Source organism: Pteropus vampyrus, unplaced genomic scaffold (assembly GCF_000151845.1).
Source record: "Pteropus vampyrus isolate Shadow unplaced genomic scaffold, Pvam_2.0 Scaffold15, whole genome shotgun sequence".
NCBI classification, from domain to species: domain Eukaryota; kingdom Metazoa; phylum Chordata; class Mammalia; order Chiroptera; family Pteropodidae; genus Pteropus; species Pteropus vampyrus.
The window spans coordinates 5,247,057-5,265,165 of NW_011888796.1; the positions used below are offsets into that span (position 1 = coordinate 5,247,057).

Here is an 18,109-nt window from a genome sequence, read left to right on the forward strand (position 1 = left end):
AAAATGTTCCAACAGCATTGAAAAATTAACAAATCAATGTATTTTGCGGCCTGCATGTTTTAGGTACTGAATCAGAGCTAAAGAAACATATATTCAGAAGGCTCAATCTCTGACCTTAGAGAGTTCCTAGTGTAGTGAGGGGGATGGGTATGTGACATAATTTCACTGGGTTTTATTTTCTCTGCTTCCTGGGTGACCTCTTGGGCATGCAAGAGTCATGTGCACACGCACACGAAGGTCTGGGAATTTCTTCATGCTAATTAACATCGCATATCTCTAGCCACTCAGCTCAGCTTTTTCTTCTCTATGATCTTGTTGCCTCTCAAGTTCTACCCAAGATGGGGCAGATCTTGACTCCCGTAAGCCTGTCGGGTGGGTTGTTTGTTTGTTCATTTTGTTATTTTCCTTGGGAATCGAGGGCTCTGCCCCCAGTGCAGCAGAGACAGGACTCTTCTTACTTCTGCTTCCTCTCCAGCTTGCCTTCCTTCCCTCAGTGCAGGGAAATGCGTTCTCATCTGGGCTGGAAGTGGGAGCATACAAGATAGCTGTTCCTTATTAACTTTTCCCCCAAACTTCTGGGAAATAGTATGATGCAGTGGTTTAATAGGATAGCTAAGCATGTGAGCTCTGAAGACAGAGTACTTAGGTACATAATCCCGGCTACATCACATGCCAGTTTTGTGACCTTGTGAAAGTCACTTAACTTCTCCGTGTCTCAGTTTCATTTTTAGTTCAATGGGAATAATTCAAATACATGGTGTAGTGCCTGGCACATAAATGCTCCATAAATATTTATTAAATCAAATGAAGTTAAATTTTACTCTATTAAAAGTAAATGATATTAAATGAGAAAATGCATGTCAAGTACTAAGAACAGTGTCTTAGAATACACATAGCCTGTATCATAATACTTTTCTTATTGAACATCTGTTTTTCCAGGGCTTAAGCTTTTGAAATTCAAAAGCCAAGAAGAGGTGAGCTGTGGTGTGGAGCGATGGTGCTGTGATAGCAAGGGTAACAGTCACATGGGGGGTGGGGGAAGCATTTATTCATGTTCCAAAAATATCATCTCCTCATATGCAGTAGTCTCTTATCTCGTTTCTTCAATCCTGGCCTTTTCTCTCCCCAAAGCATCTTTTTTTGTTTTTTTTCTCAATTGAGGTATCATTGACGTATAACATTATATTCATTTCAGAATACAACAAAATAATTTGATATTTGTATATATTGCGAAATGATCAGTACAATAAGTCTGGTTACTATGTCACCATATATAGTTACAATTTTTTTTTAGTGATAAGTCCCTAAAGCATCTTGTACATCAATTACATACAGATTCCGTCTCCTAAATACCATGTCACTTCTTGAAACTTGTCTTTAATTGCCTTCAGAGTAAGCCCAAACTCCTTAAGCTGGCTTCAGGAATACCTAGCTGTGCCTCTAATTCTATCTCCCATTTCTCTTTGTCAAGTCTGAATTATCTACTTTTTATCATAAGCTTTCCTATTATTGTGATTTTTCTTTTTTCTAGTTTTCTCACCTAAAAAGCATCTCTACTTTTTCCCACCAAGGGTACCCATCAAGGGGGCAAATAGAGGCTGAAACCAGCTCACCATGATCTCACCAACCGGTGTTCCTGCGTTGGTCCTATGACCGTACAATGGCGATATCTTTTCTCAGTTCTTACAAATAGTCCAAAGCTCTGTTGAAGAGATACCTAGGATTTCAGCTGTATTTGTTATTTTTTTTTCCCCTTTTATCACAGTGAGACAAATGCTGCAGGAGAGAAAGCATAGATGGCACAGAAGAAGATATAGGAAGGGCTCTATACCAAGTCTTGGAGAGTCGAAGGAGGCCTTTTGGAGAAAATATCTAATCTATGATCTGAAGAATATGCCCAGTGACACAAGACATAGGTGAAGGAAGAAAGCAAGAACATGGTAAGTGTAGTTGATCCTTGAACAGTGAGGAGGGTTAGGGGCACTAACCTCCCACGCAGTCAGAGTCTATGAATAACTTTTGACTTCCCCAAACTTAACTGATCGCCTACTGTTGACCAGAGCCTTATTGTCACATTTTGTATGTTATATGTATTACATATTGTATTCTTACAATAAAGTAAGCTAGAGAAAAGAAAATATTAAGAAAATCGTAAGGAAGAAAAAATATATTCATAATATTTCTTGAAAAAATCATACATAAGTGGACTCATGCAGTTTCAAAACTGTGTTGTTCTAGGATCACTGTACAAGGAATAAAAAAGGAATATAGGGAGCAAGGATATGTGAGGATGTGGGGTTGCAGTGGGAAGTGAGAGGTGAGACTGGGCAGGTAAGCAGGAGTCAGATAGGAAAGGATAGACGAGGGCTTTGGACTTTCATCTGAGGGCAAAGAGGAACTTAGAAGGGCGACGTAAATAGATTTATACTTTAAGAGCTTTAGCTATAGTGAAAGGTGAAGAATGAATTGAGGTGGAGCTTGGAGATGGAGATTGAGAGGAAAATACAGGAAGCAGGGACCCAAGTTAGAGGACTGTTGCAGTAATCCAAGGGAAAGATGAGATTCTGGCACTGTTTATTACTGTGCCATAACCCTAGTCAGTCTTGACTGATACAGATTATGAACTTGCTTTTGGTACAAGAAATTAGGGGAACAATAATTTCTAACCCTGACTGCACAGAAGGGGCCTTGACCTTGACCTTGATCTTGCCAACTGTGATAACAAAAAGTGCATACTTTTAAGAGACATGTAGGAGGTAGAATGAGCAGGATTTGATGTGGGGGTAGGGATAGAGGATTGTCGAAGTTAATAACTTGGCCAACTGGGTGAATGGAGGTGGCACTACTGAGACGGGAAATACTGGAGGGGGAGAAATTTTGGGCAGGCTGCAAAATCATGCGTTTGTTTTGGATGTATTGAATTAGGGATCCCTGTGGAATTGGCACACATAGAGAGCCAGTCAGCACATAGGTGTAAAGTTGCAGGAAAGAGATTTGTGTTTTGGAATTCATAAATTTGTCGATTTTTGTATATTTGCATCTCCCCTATCAGGATTAGGGACAGCAATTCCTGTTATCAAACACATTGCTATCTATGTAACAAAACATGTCCTTATTTATAGCAAGTGGGATAAAGAAACAGTACAAATAGCCTCATGACAATTCAGGTCAGGCTTTTCTGGAGAATGAGATTGTGACAAATTTTTGCAAAAGAATTTTAGGATTTCAGAGTTTTTAAATTTCAGAAATATAGATACAAGACTGTCTACATGTACTATCTCATTTAATTCTTACATCAACCATATGAGGTAGGCACTATTACTATTCTCTTTTTAAAGATACTTAGACACAGACAGGTTAATTAAAATGCTGAGGTCACACAATCAGTATTAAAAACCACGCAGTCTAAGGTAGGAGAATGTTTCGAGAAGAGAGGAGTGCTAACAGGATCAAATATCATAGGCAGGTATAGGAAAATTAAAAATAAAATTGCCTCACTGGATCTGGCAGTTTAAAAAATGGCCTTTGGGAAGGCAGTTTCAGGGAAGTAGTGGGGTAGAGGCAAATCTGTGGTAGGTTACGAAGTGCATAGGAGGCAAAGAAGGGGAGACACCTACTACAGAATCTTCTAAGAAATTGACACGAAGGAATGGGAGAGACTGGGCAAAAGCTAGAGGGAACAATGAGTGAAGAAAGCATTTTTAAAGCATATTAAATGTTAAAGAGAGACCGGTGAAGAGAGAGCCATGAGAGCAAATGTCCAGAGACACAAGTGAATAGGATCCAGAGCAGTGGTGGAGGGATGGTGAGGGAAATTGCTTCCTGTTTACCTAGGAGAAAATGGAGAGGGAGCCAGGGCCGGAAGTCTAAGGATAGACAGCATGACCATTTGGGTGAGTCATCTTCTGAGACCGAGGTGAGAGGGTGACATCTGATGTGTGAAGAGAAAGGAGAAGCTTTAAGAAAGCAACTGTGGAACATGGAAGGGACAGTTGATTAAGGATGTGTTGAAGGATTGGGCTGCATTGAGAGGGGCAGGTCGAGTTTGGAGGCCTTGAAGTTATGATGCATCAGTATTGGAGATTTTTTGATTCTCTCCTGAAATGCTCAGCAGCTACAAGTAAGGAAAAACTCACAGTTGGATATATTAGGGTGGGGTCTTTGCTGGGTAAGTGTAACCATATGTCAGATCCTTGGGAGTTGAGAATCTTGGCACCGTATCTAAATCCCAGAGATTCCTATAGAGTCAGCGTTACTCTAGGCCAGGGTTTCTCAACTTTGATGCACATTGAAATCACCTGGAGAACTTTAAAAACTGCTGATGTCTGAATCTCATGCTCAGAAATTCTGATTTACTTGGTCTGAGGGCTGTGGCCTGGAGGTCTTTTGTGTGTGTGTGTGGTTTTTTTTTTTTTAAATAAGCTTGCTAGGTGATTTCAGTGTGTAGGCAGGGAATTATTATTATTGCTCTAATTTCCTATACCTAAAACAAATTTATAACCTGTATCCATCAGGATAGACTAGGTAACAGTGTCAGAATCTGTGTCTTACACAACAGAAGTGTATTTCCTGCTTATACAATGTCAAGGGCAGGTCTAGGTAACTATGCTCAGCATTCCCTAGTCATTGAAGCAGAGGAAGAGGAGCACTGAGAACTGATTCCTGGCTCTTACTTGCTTTCACCTGAAAGTAACACATATCACCTCCATTCACATTTCATGGACCAGAACTAGTTTATGGCCACAACTAATTTCAAGGAGGTAGAGAAGGCAACTGGTTATTGGTGAACATCCATAATGACGACCACCTAGGGCTTTTACCGTAAATGAAATTAGAAGGATATGAAAAGGCTTCTTTATTTCGCAAACACTTATATAGTGCTCGTTACATGCCAGATATTATTTTAATGGCTTTCAAATGGGAGCTCATTTAATCATCATAACAGCCCTATTCAATAGGTCATTTTTGTCTCCATTTTATAGAAGGGGAAATTGAGGCTAAATAACTCATCCTAGGTCATATAGTTAGTGGTAGAGGCGAGATGAAATTCTAGGCAGTCTGGGTCCAAAGGTCAAGCACTGAACTTCTCTCTGCACAATGCTACCTCCTTATTTTGCTTTCTTTCAACTTAGATTCTGTGGTGGGTGGTAGGGAAGGAGAGAGGTTACAAATGTAAGTGTGGGACTTTGTGCATGCAAAGGAATTGAGTAATGTCTGGATATTTCACTGCTAGAGCTAGGGTAGGGCTCTGGGGGGGAGGCTGAGAGTGAGACTTGGGGAATAGGTTGGGGAGGAGAAAGTGGTTTGGACAGATACCCTTGCTAATGAGACCAGCCCTGAAGGCCAGGATGGAGAGCAACTTCTGGTTCTTTCCTTTCTTCCTTCCTCCTATTCCTCCATCAGAGTCACCCACTTACCATCCAAAGATTGCACCTTAGACCTATGGTGAGGTTAGCTCAAAAAGAGAGAACAGGGATGGGGAGAAAAGTCATTTCTTTAGAGAGTAGTAGGTAGGCCATTTACACATAAGGGATCAAACATTGTCGGACTAGACCTATTTCTAATGCATTTCTGAGAGTTTACATATAATCACACCTACTGTCAAATAAGCTATATTTTAAAATCTTCAGAGGAGAGGTGCTTGATAAAAGAATCCTTCAGCAAACCAGTAGTAATTACAAACCATCACTTCCTAATATATCAAGTTTCTTCACTTTTAAATTGGTTGCTCTTAAATTGGAACACACCTGCAGGTCAGCTAGCCTTCATTCATTTCATAGCTGTGACTCGGCCGTCAGCGAACACCTCTGGGTATTAGAACTCTTGGTTCTCATAGACAATACCACTCTAATTACAGTACCTCCAGAGAAGAGTAAAGGACAAATGATCAGGCTTTAAAACAGAATCTTTGCAATAAAACAAACAATAAGAAGCCCTTTTTGTGACATTGAAGGTTTTTGATTCCTATCTCTCTCTTACCTGTTAAGTCCTGTGGTTTGGTTGCAACATATGGACTCTGTCTGTAAAACCCTTTTAAAATGCTGTGTTGGCATTTTGCTGCAATTGCCAGCACATTCCTTAGGGCCAGTCAGTCCATACAGTGCTGCTCTGTTTTCTATACTCTGTTTTGATTAGGAGCTGTTGCTAGTTGTCAGGATTTCTCTTCTCTCTAGTGCTACAAAATCAGCAATGTTGTTGCTGGTTTTTACTACACTAAGCCAGTATCGGATAGTTTTCTGTTATTCACAAGGAGCTCTGGCTACAATGTCTCTAGTTTCAGTGCAGCCTCATGTCACCTTGGACTAGGTGCTTTATCTCTCTGGGTCCCTATTTCTTTCTCTGTAAAATGAAAATTTAAACTAGAACATTAAGAAAAATGTGTAAACTAAAGATTTGATACTCTATAACTATCATTTTTAACAATAAAAATAATTCAAGAGCTATAATGCCATGGAGTTATTAAGGACAAAGAAGAAAGGCTAAATGTCATTTAAATTAAATCTTCAGATGGAAACGAATGGGAAGTTCTACCAGTAACTGTGTGACTGTGTCTTAATGGAGTCCAAAAGAGTTTCCTCTTTGGGAAGTGTGAGCTAATACGCCCACAGAGGAGTGATTAAGAACAGGGATATTTATACTAGATGGGAAATGCTGGGAACCTGAGATTGTATATCAATACCCAGAGGCAAGATGTGGGCAGCTGATGATGTGCAAAAGAACATATATATTGGAAATATTTCCTGTTAATGGTGATGATGGATTTATATCATGTTAGAAGTCTAGGATTGCAATCTATGAATTATATATGTATATATTTTAAAAAGATTAGCCTGCCTGTTCACTATCCCAGTTTGTGAATGGCTGATTAGTCAAGGACCATGATCTGTCTGTACACTAGCCTAGTTGCCATGAACACAGGTCATACAAGACCTACCAGATGTGGGAAATGCAATTGTTTAAGGATGCCTTTCCAGTTACCCTCTGCTTACACACACCCTGTCAACTGCAGGAAGGAGGGAGCTGTAACTTCAGCCAAATTTTTGACTCCTGCCAGAGACAGGCAAACCACAAGGATCCAATCTGTGCCGGAATCTCTTGTTATTTAACTAAAGACACCCCAGTGTATTTAGAAGACATTCTTGCTGTAGGGGAAGAAACTTGTACCACCAGCAGTGCTTCTAAGTAGAAAGCTAAAATAGCCTAGTGTTATTCCACAGAGTCTCTTGATTTTTTTGCAGAAAGAATCCTAGCAGAGCAAAGTACTCTTTGCTTCCAGTCAACCTTCTCGATTTGTTCAGCTGCCCCAGCTCTGGGCTAATGGGTGAACATTTTAGAGAGCAGAGGGAATAAATGACCCTAAATTAAAACCTGGATCCTGGTCATGTGTTTGTCTTAGCCGCAGGCAAGGGTCCTTACCCTGGGTGCTCCGGAGAGAGAGTCATGGTGACTCGAGGCTAGTGATTGGTAATTTAGGGGGTTCCAGACAAAGTCAGACACTGCCCCTCCCTACCTTCCCGCCCTAGGCTGGTGCTGAGCAGATGTTTCCTCACCCCCCACCCCTGGGATTCCTGCTGCTAGTGGGCAACCCAGACTCTACCATTTCTAACAGAGATTACCGAATATATGCAACTTTCTTTTCGCCTTCACTACTCCACGCTTCACCTTGCCACCAACCTCTGATCCTGCCACAGTGCACTTTTTGTCCTTACTCCTTCATCCTGCATATGCAGTTGTCCTTTCTCGACAAGCCCAGGTGGAGCTTCCAGAGAGGAAGCCTTAGATCGGCCGGTGCTTCTCAAACTTGAGCGTGCAACATATTTACCTGAAGGGCTTGTTAAAACAGATTGTTGGCCCTCGCGCCTGGTTCCTTGTTCCTTAGCTCTGGGGTGGAGTCGGATAATTTGCATTTCTAATTCATTCTTAGGAGGTGCTGCCAGTTGGGACCACTTTGAGAACTACCGTCTTAGATAAATGGAGGTGCCGCGGCGCGAGCCTCCCCTTTTCTTTAATCTCTCCCCGCTCTATTTGCACTTATGCCATTTTCCCTTCTCCGTGGTAGAATCCGGCTTTTGGACTCTGTTTCTAACGGTTCCACTCCTGTCCCGGATTATGAGCGGATAGATTATTAGAGACGAATCCTGTCCGCACCCGCAGCCCTGCTCAGCTTTGCTCCCACCGCCTTCACTCTTTTTCCATCGCAAACGCTGCGCCCCGCCCCCCCGGCTACCCCCCCACCCCGCGCCATCGGGTGTGAATTATTCACCCTTTTCTCCTACTCCTTGCATTAAGTGCAATCTTTTCAGCAACTTCGCAGCATTGGCGGGGCTCGCCCCTCGCCTCCCGCAGCCCTGGGGAAGCTCCCCTGTGTGGCTTGGCTCCCCATGCCAGACCCAGCTTGGGGCTTGGGGGACGTTCCTGCGCCCTTTGTGCGCTCGGACTCTAACTGGATCAGGCTCTGTAGCATGGGTCGGGCGGGTGGTAAAAGCTCCTCTGATGAGCTTTGGGGGCCGAAGTCCGGAGGGGGGCGGTAGCAGCGTCAGGTGGCTGCTCTGCGTCTTCGCGGGCCGCCCTGTCAGTTTCCGCTCAGCGCTCAGCCTCAGCGGAGTGCAACACCTCCGCCCCTGCAGCCGCGTTTGGGGCTCGGGACCCCGGCGGTAGAAGCTGAGATGTGATCCCTCCAGTTGCCCGTTGCCCTGTCTGGCATCCTGCCTGCTTCTCCCACTACCTCTCCCACTCCACGGCCCCACTGGACTGCCAGCGTTTGTCTCGATCTCCGGGGAGAGAGGAGCGGCGACCAGGCGCACAGCCCCGCAGAAGTTGAGCTCGGCAGGGCAGCTGCGATCCGGCTGAGCGAGAGGAGTGGGCTAGGGCAAGGGGAGAGGAAAGCGCGGTAAAGGGGTCTGGGTCTGGGCTAAGAGGGACTGGAAGATAGGAGCTTGAGTTGGCTTTTCCCGCTCCCCAGGCCTGGGGCGCGGGGGCCGGGGGAGAAATGCTGAGCCCGCGCCCAGGCGACCGCCGCCAAGGCAGCAGCCTCAGCAGCAGTTTCAGCATCAGCACCGGCGGGACAGCGACAGCGGGGGCGGCGCAGGCGCACTGTGCCCCGCGGAGCCTGCAGTTCCCGAGCCCCGTGTGCGGCACCGCCACTGTCTGGGCAGCCGCGGCCGGGGGAGCGCTACTACCATGAACTGCCTGGTCCTTCTCGCCAGAGCTGCTCATCCGGGTCGGGCTGGAGACACAGTCAGGGGACCCCGTCGCCGCCGCCGCGCCCCCTCTTCTTTTGGCTCCATCTTCTCCACCTTTTCCTCCAGTTCCTCCACCTTCTCTTCCTGCATCCCCCCCTCCCCCGCCGCGGATCCTGGCCGCCGCTCTCCAGACCCAGGATGCCGGGGGGCAAGAGAGGGCTGGTGGCACCGCAGAACACATTTTTGGAGAACATCGTCAGGCGCTCCAGTGGTAAGAAGAGTTGCAGTTCCGAACACCCCCACGTCTATCTTGCCCAAGCGCGCCCCCCGTCCTCCCCACCCCATCCCTCTCCAGGAGGGATTCAGACAGCCCTACCTGGTGGCTCCAGTTACTAGTTGGACCTGATTCTGGGTGGGGGTGGGAATGAGGTGGTGGTGGAAAGTTAGTTGCATACCCTCCTCAGGACCTACTCACCCTCCTCCCACCTGTCCAGAGCCCGGAACCGGGAGCAGCTAAGGGGGAGTGGGTATGGCATAGGTACGTCTGGAGAATAGAGTTGAGTTTCGCTTCAGTGAGGGTATTTTTCTTGTTCGTCCTCTGCCCACATTTTCCCCCGAGTAGGCTCCAGAGACTGAACAGATTCTTAGAGTTAGTCAATCTCAGTGCAAGGGTTTCCCTCAAGTTGGGAATGGCCGCGAAAGTGGCTCCTAATAAGATTTAAGTGTCTGGAATGGCTTTTGGGCCCAACAGGCACCGCTGAGAGGAACCTTGTGCTGGGGAAAGTAGCTGGAATCGAACCTAATTAAGAGGGTACTTGAAAAATGGGAAGGCAATTACTATGGCTGACTGTGTTAAAAGTTTGGTTTTTTTTTTTTATTATTGTGCATTGGCCTATATTGATTTATATATTTGCTTTGACTTAAATAGGAGAAATGTAAAAACAATAGTTATTGTGTTTTTAAAGTAACTAGAGAAAGAATTTTAAAAAATGCCATTCTCCCTGGCTACTGATGTTAAGGTTTACTTGTCTTAAAGTGTTTTAAAATGCCATCCATTTATACGTTCATTTCCCCCGAGATATTCTGAATGAGATGGTTATATATTTCGCATTATAAGACCTTACAAATTTTTCATTTTACTTAAATCTTCATCTTATACTTATTTTAAATTCTTTTACATAATTTTCAGTTTTATAAGCAAGATATGTAAAGTATCCTTTAAAAAGTTTTTTTTTCTTTTCTTTAGAGGCTTGTTATTTTATTGTGAGATACCTTGTTTGAACAATTATGAGAGTGACATTTCTGCATATTGATTGCAGTAGAGCTTGGACCAAAGCAATGGCAGTACTCTGCAGTTCCATACTTCATTGTTCATTCATTCATTGATTCATTTAAACAATATTTTTGGGTGCCTTATACAATAGACACTTTGTGGGATCCTTTGGATAAAAAAAATGATTAAGACACATTTATTCTCAAGAAGCTCCCTGCCTAGTGGGCAAGACAGCACTCTCAAATAATAATAAATAATTAAATATGCTTTCCCCGAATTGGTAGATTAGATTATATTCTTAGATTAGGATCTCTTCTTGACTTGCAGATATTTCCCGATTTTGGGACTATGTGTATTTGAATGTCCCAAGGTGTTTTTCATAAAGCTCTGACACAATATTTGGTTTTAATTTGAGGCATTTGACTTTATTTCTTCCACTGTGGTCAACACCTGGTACTATACAATTCTAGAGTAGGCTTTTGGGGTTGAAAAAAATAGCTAATAAGACTGGTCTAGTTTTTTAAAAATCCTATAATATTTTTTGACATTCCAGTGTGATTTCAAATGTTTTTGATTTTTTATGATAATATAAAATATGAATTTGTAATGGTAGGCAATTTCTGTGTTTAACCATTACCTTGCATTAATATTACAGAAGACCTAAAGTACAAGGGGGATATTATTGTTAAAACACCAGTTTGGGAAATTTAAAGGTGATTGGAACCAGTTATTTAAGATATATCGGTCTTATTTTAGCTTTCTGATCTTCTTGAGTGATTTCAAATCTTTGCAATTTGTCTATGAAAGGACTTTTCAGAGAAGGCCTTAAAGAATAAAGCCCACAGGTTCTCTGTTGCGCTGTAGGGTAATCAGAAAGAAGATGACAGTTCCTTGACTGAAGTTTACTAATATAGCATCTTTGGTCGAAACTTTGTGTGCAGACTGGAACTGTGAGCCAGTTTTTAGATTACCTTTTATTTCAGATATACTATGAAGTTAAGACTCACCTTATGTGGTTTAGAAATATCTGCTTCTGTTGCCTCCATTTTACATCTTCCATCCAAGTTAATGAACGTTCTACCTTTTTCACACATGATGTTCATAATTATTTCATTGGTTTCATGTTTATTTCCATAGATAGCACCCAATGGTGAATGAAAATGATTTGTTTTGGCATTTTACATACCACTTCTGATTGCTTATGGCTAACTTTTAATACCACTACTCAAAACCTCTGAGCTCTGTTTGAAATGTGTTAGATACTTGAGATAACTCTATGCGCATGTGTACATAATAAATATTGGACAGTCTCAGTACCATTCTTACAGGAAGAACCTCGGAAAATGAAAACTACAGTATTAAATTGGTCTGTACATTCATGTGGGCATATACCACAGACGTTGCCATTTCTATCCGATTTGGCAGAGAAATAGGAAAATTTATTCTGAGAAATTGTTTAATTGAGGCTAACAGAAATTTCCTTTCAGAATTCTCACAGACAGATCGAGTTTGTCACAGTGAAGATTTCATTATTCACTAACTTAACAACATTGAAAGTGAGGTGTTGGTAAAGCTTTAGTGGAAAAGGAAAAAGAAGGAGGCAGCGCTCCCAATATATTTAAGAATTGGAGAGAGAGACTGGAATTGTCTGTTTACCTTTACCGCATGAAATGCTTCTTTTTATGATACAACATCATTTTCTTCTTATGAAGAGAACAGATCATTTAGTGAGAGTCAGAGGAAATAGAAACGTATGCATAGAGATGCACACAGATACACATATAGACAAGCACCCACCCAGGTATGAAGGTACATACAGAAGAAGGAAACTCTTTTTTTCTCTCTTTTTCACAGAAAGAGCAAAAGAGAGATATAGAAAGTAACAGGAAGAAGGGGAAAGGCAGGGAGGGGCGAGAGAGAGAGAGAAAGAGAGAGAGAAGAGGAGAGGAGAGAAAAAGAGAGGAGAAGAGAGAGGAGAGAGGAGAGAGGAGAGAGGAGAGAGGAGAGGGAAAGAAAGAGAGAGATCAGATGTGAAAGGGAAATGGACACAAAGAGAAAACATCAAGCATTTATTTGTCTGTAGATACCACTAATGAACTGAAATCTCAGCCAATTAGAAATCCATCAGAGTACTTCTTGATGATGCAGAACAAAAGAGCAAGTGTGTAGTATGTTTGGATATAGCTTTTAAACCTGAGGAGTTCCTAATAAAATTCCAAACTCCCCAGTTGCAATTTCCCAGAATAACAGTGCTATATTCTGTGCCCTAGAGTAGCAATATAGCCTCTTTGCTGTTTTTTACACTTCTTGAGATAGGCTTTTTATTTTCCTTATTTAGTTGACTTAGTCTGTTATAGGAAAGCATTTCAAATTATTATGGGTGATTCAAAGACTATAAGATAAAATAATGAGAGCCACTGAATAGGATGGATACACACATACTTTACAGACAAATCCCCAAATAGTAGAAGAAGGAAATTCCTTTTTTTTCAGTTTTAAAAGACAAATAAAAGGAATTATAGTGATTCTTAGCATGTGATTCTAGTAGGTATAGAGAGCATGTTAGTACTCCAAGAAGTTGTAAAGGTCAAACATATAAATGTAATAGCAAGATTTAGATGCATTTTTGGGTAGCAGGAATAAGTTTGTAGAAAAGGAAAGTTTGGAAACTATGTGGTAAGTTCATTACACCTGTACAATGTCTCATAGGAGTCCCCGCCCACCCCCCCACCCCCGCCACCGCCCAAAGTGCTTATTGACTGTATCTGTGTCTGGAACATTATTAGGCTATCTTCCCTTGTTTAAATTTTAATTATTTATGCAAGCTATTCATCAATATATATTGGGCTGTAGGGAGCAGTAAGCTTGTGGGTAAAGGGAAAGTAGCTGAAATAAAGCAACAGTTTTAGGACTATTGGGTGAAATCTTATATTCAAAAAACAAAACAAAACATTTCAAAGACCTTCAATCTGATTATGTCTTTGGGCAGCACACTTTATTCATATGTTGTCTTTGATTCCTTGACAAATAGGCATAAACGGTTAGTTTGGGTAATGGTGAAATATGTTGCCATTTGAAAAATTATAACTTCAAAAATAATGTATTTTTATTAGAAATTTTTGTTCTTTAATATATTTTAAACATGAAAAACTAGAAATGTTTTTCTCTTTAGAGAAAATAGGCTCAGGAAAGAAGAAAACAGAGGAGGCAGTATCTTATGAACCATTTAACTTTCAAGAGAAGAGATTCAGTATACTCAGTTTCCCATTCTGCTCAAGATACCTAGGTTGCACAAGCACTTTCTTTACTCAGTTGTCTCTTACTTATAGGAATATCCGAACCTATTTTTGTGCTATAATTAATATTTATAAAAAGAGGTTTTAAAGGAGAACCTATAGAAGATGAAAGAGAGAGAACTAGTGATTTAAAAACAAAGCAAAAAAGGAATAATAACTTTTAATAATCCAATGTAAAAGAAATGATGAAAAATGTATTTTTCTGGTATAAAGTTCTTGAAGTTTTTTCTTAAAAGATTTTCTTTAACATCTAAACTGCTATTCAGGAAATATTAAAACCACATGAAAACTCATGATAAAACCACATGGTGTTTTAGAAGCCTTGGTTTACCCAGGTCTTACAGTGTATCACTTACACTTTTAAAATATCATAGAGGTTTAAATTATACTGACAATTCCTAGATTATATTTATAAATAAGCCAGAGGATTGTCTCTTGCTTTAGAGCCCACACTGTGTTATATAACAAATGCAGTGCTTTCCTGACTAAAGAGCTGTTTATCCCAGGATTCTATTGTCTTCACTAGGTTTGCCCTATTTGTCTATCTTTTGCTTGATTCCAGAAGTAGGCTGTGTATGAAATCCATGCACCTAGTTATCTTTTAACTGCCTTACTAACAGAACCATATAAAACAGTATTTTTTGATAGAAGGGAGCATGTAGGATTATTTTAATTGGCAATGACTGAGTAGATTCTGAAAAGAAATCTTTTAATTTAGTCAATATTTATCTTTGACTTTCATTGTTAACAACAGCTGTTTGCTAGCATAGAGGAACAATGAGTCCACATTTTCCAGTGTCTAGTCAGGGAAAAAGTTACATATTGTTCTTCAAAGCTCTGAGGTTAGGATTTACCACAAGAGGTCACTATAGGTTCTGTCACAGGTGAACCAAGTAGTTAATCTCTTCTGTTTTCTTTTTCCCTCAAGTATGATTGGAGATTAAAATCAATGTAGTTAGTTGTTACTTTTGGAAGAAAATATCTAAAGCATAAGACACAGAGAAGTAAAACAAAGAAAGGTATTTTTTTTCTTTTAATTATTACAATCTTATTTTAGTTGATGACCAGTGTTTTGTGACTAAATGAATTATGATATCAATATAAATAGTTTACATAAAGAAATAAATTTCAATACATTTTAGACTAGTAGAACATTTACTTTAGCAGATAAACAAATTTTTATTATAATAAGCCATTGGGTGTGATGGTAATATATATGAAATACAAAGTTTTGCAGAAAAATGCCATATAAATAATGTTCATACTGTGAGGATGAATATATATTTTGTATTTCCAAAAAATTGTCCCTTGGCAGATATCTTGATATAATTAAATTGATAGTGCTTTGATTTTACTGAAAGATAGTTCACAGTGATTTAGTTACCTAGGACATGATTCTAGTATTGTGATGTTATTCAGACTTTTAAAATAAAATAAAAAACTAAAAAAATATTTTTCAAAGTTTCCCAAACTTATTAAGCTCTCCAAAAATGTGATTAGAGATAATATTACTTTAAGAGATTTTGTTTCCTATTAATCAGCAAGCCTGAATCTTGGTTTTAGGGATTTGTCTTTTTCTTTTTGGTAGAGTTCAAAAGTACATGTTGAGAGATGCTTTGAAATGTCCTAAAAATTAATTTTAATGAGAAAATTAAAATATGCCACATAGCAATTTATGACTAAAAGAACTATGTTGTGAAATCAGATAGACATGAATAACAAGCCACAAACAAAAACCAGTGGCAATTGTGGTGGAAATTGAGGTTAAAGAAAGTAGTCTTCATGTGCTCTGAGAAATGGATATTTATAAACATTTTCCTTTGCCAATAGCAGAGTAGAATTTTAAAAATACTGCCTTATGTTCTTGTCACACACACACACAAATGATAACTATGTGAGGTGATGGATATGTTAATTCTTTTAACTGTGATAATCATTTCACAAGTATACGTATCTGAAAACATAAAGTTGTACACCTTAAATATATACAATTTTTATTTGTCAATTCTACCTCAATAAAGATGAAAAAAAAAATCCTCGGTATATTCCACCAAATACTTTAGATTAATTTGTGATATGACTCCTTTGCATCACCAAGGAATGACTAAAAAGAATCATTTTAATATCCTCATTTTATATAATATAGAAGTTAATACTGGAAAGGCTTAGTTTTGAAAATATTTGTTTGAATGAGGAGCAGTAATAATATTGTCACATAAATCAGTGTGTAGTTGAGATATTATTTTAGTATTTGCTTGTATGCGGTTATCATCCAAGAGAGAGAGTATACATCCCAGATAGTAGTTTTGTGATATGTTAAGTTTTCACATGGAAAAAGGTAAGAAAATTAAATGAAAAGCAAAATAATTTAGAAAGAAAGAGTGATTGAAAAGCTATTTGAAATTTTATTGAAGTGAACTTCTATCTTTCTTGGGGTCTGGTCCCATGAAAGAAATACAAGTACTGTGTACGAACTCCTTATTGATTTCAAGGGATAAGTGATTCGAGATCTGAGCTTAAGCACACAATCATAGCAGTTTCTCAAAGTAATGACATTCAACTGGAAAGTCATGAAAATGTTGGTATGTGAACTAAGCTCCATAAGGATATTAATTATATCTTACACATACTTTATACTCTCCACTGTGAAGAGCACATAGAACTAAGTACTAGTTGAATAAATGCTTTTTGATTTTGTCTCCTAAATTAGACAACTCTGTAATTGATTTCCTCCCAAAGCAATAGTGATTAAATCTAGTAAGCGGGTATAAGTAATTGTGTATTTTAAAATACTTAATCAGTGCACATATCTGAAAATGAAAATTGCATGGTAGAGGGCCAGTCAAATGGGTCTCATGAGAGCATGAGAGGTGCAGTTATAAGTGATCTGCTCTTCTCCTATTCGAACTTGATGTACGGCTGAAATATTTTCTATCACTTTTGTTCTAATCTCCAAGAGCCTAAAAGCTGCACTATTTTATACAGGAAAGAACTGTTTAGAAATTTGTGGATTCTAATTAAATTACTTTTCATCACAATTTTCCAGTTACAGGTTACTGATGGTAAGTTTTATCACTGCGAATCAATCCTTACCAGTTTAAGTATCTTTGGAGTGAGTTAAGCCTGGAGGAGCAGCTGCCATATCCAGTGGAATTTGGCTATTTAGAGACTGCAGGGCCAGCCTCAGATCACCATTTAAGTGAAAATCAAACAATTCACTTGAATTGAGGGGAAAAGTTAACCTTTATTCTGATCTTTTCTGTAAGTCTTTTCTGCTAGCATTTTTTATTTGGGGCAAATTAAAGCACAATGAGTTTATTTTCATATATTTATAGCATTGAGAGAATAGAGGAATTCTTCCATGAGGGTTAAATAGTCCCAGAATAAAGTCCCCTAAAAACAGCTCCCATCCTTTTGCTTGACCTTCATATTCTTTCTAATTAATCATTAATGCAACAAAAATTTATGGAGTGCCTACTGTGTACTAGGCACTGATATAAGCCCTGGGGATGCATAATGAACACAATGATGAAAATGACGCGTCTCCTTTTTTTATTTGGGGCCACTGTACACTTTGGTTTGGAGCCTAGGTTTTGGAGAATGCATTGGACTCCTGGCTCTCATGCTTACTAGCTCTGCTACTTATTTAACTGTACCTAGTTTTCTCCTCTGTAAAATACAATACTAACTAACTTACGGTGTTGAAGTGAGGATTAAATGAGGTAATATGTGCAAAGTGCTGAGAACAGTGTCTGGTACATAATAATATCAGTCAGTATCAGTGCTGTTAGTTATTTTTATCATTCAGACGTTTAAATCTTTGATTGCACCATCTGTAGTTGATGCCTCTAAAACTTGGTCACCATTTCCTTTTGCATCTTTTTTCAACTGATTTCTGTCTATACCATAATGTCGAAGCTTCCTAGAAGGTTACAAGTGAGCATCCTTCTTGTGAATCCAAAGGCCTTTTATTTGTCCATATTTTTCTGGGTTTGCAGGATTTGAGACTGTGCACTCCTACCTTCTCCACATCCATGTTCATCTTTTGGATTTCATATCTTTACACGTTCTCCTGTTCTTTTTCTGGGTTCTCTTCCTATTCCCTTTCTATTCCTTTATTCCCCTCCTCTCCTTCTGTTCTTTCTCTCCTCCTTCTCCTCTCCTTCCTTCCGAAGAATGAAGAGGCATCCAGGTTCCGCCTTCAACTGTCTTTCTTATATCTTCGCCCTTCTTTTCAGAGTAGGCTTCTGCTCTGTGCTTGCTTTAATCACTCTGTGCTCCAGTCCCGTGTTTCCAGTGGCCTATGGAATTTCTCTTCCTGCACTCCGCACAAGCCACCTGAAACTCATTGTGGCCAG

The 18,109-nt window shown here is 39.9% G+C and overlaps 1 protein-coding gene and 1 long non-coding RNA gene across 3 annotated transcripts in view; both read left to right on the forward strand.

The window, feature by feature from the left end:
• The first annotated feature begins 316 nt into the window (after positions 1-316).
• Positions 317-1,605, forward strand: LOC111735624. The gene is made up of 3 exons (XR_002778875.1): positions 317-359; positions 940-974; positions 1,572-1,605. It is a non-coding gene; the product is annotated as an uncharacterized LOC111735624 (long non-coding RNA).
• A 6,976-nt stretch (positions 1,606-8,581) lies between these two features.
• KCNH5 (potassium voltage-gated channel subfamily H member 5) overlaps positions 8,582-18,109 on the forward strand; it is a 275,201-nt gene continuing 265,673 nt past the window's right edge. For both annotated transcript variants that reach the window (XM_011384653.2, XM_023527121.1), the window contains exon 1: positions 8,582-9,453. In XM_011384653.2, the coding sequence (XP_011382955.1) occupies positions 9,381-9,453 (73 nt within the window). In that variant the 5' untranslated portion in view covers positions 8,582-9,380. The remainder of the gene's footprint in view (positions 9,454-18,109) is intronic.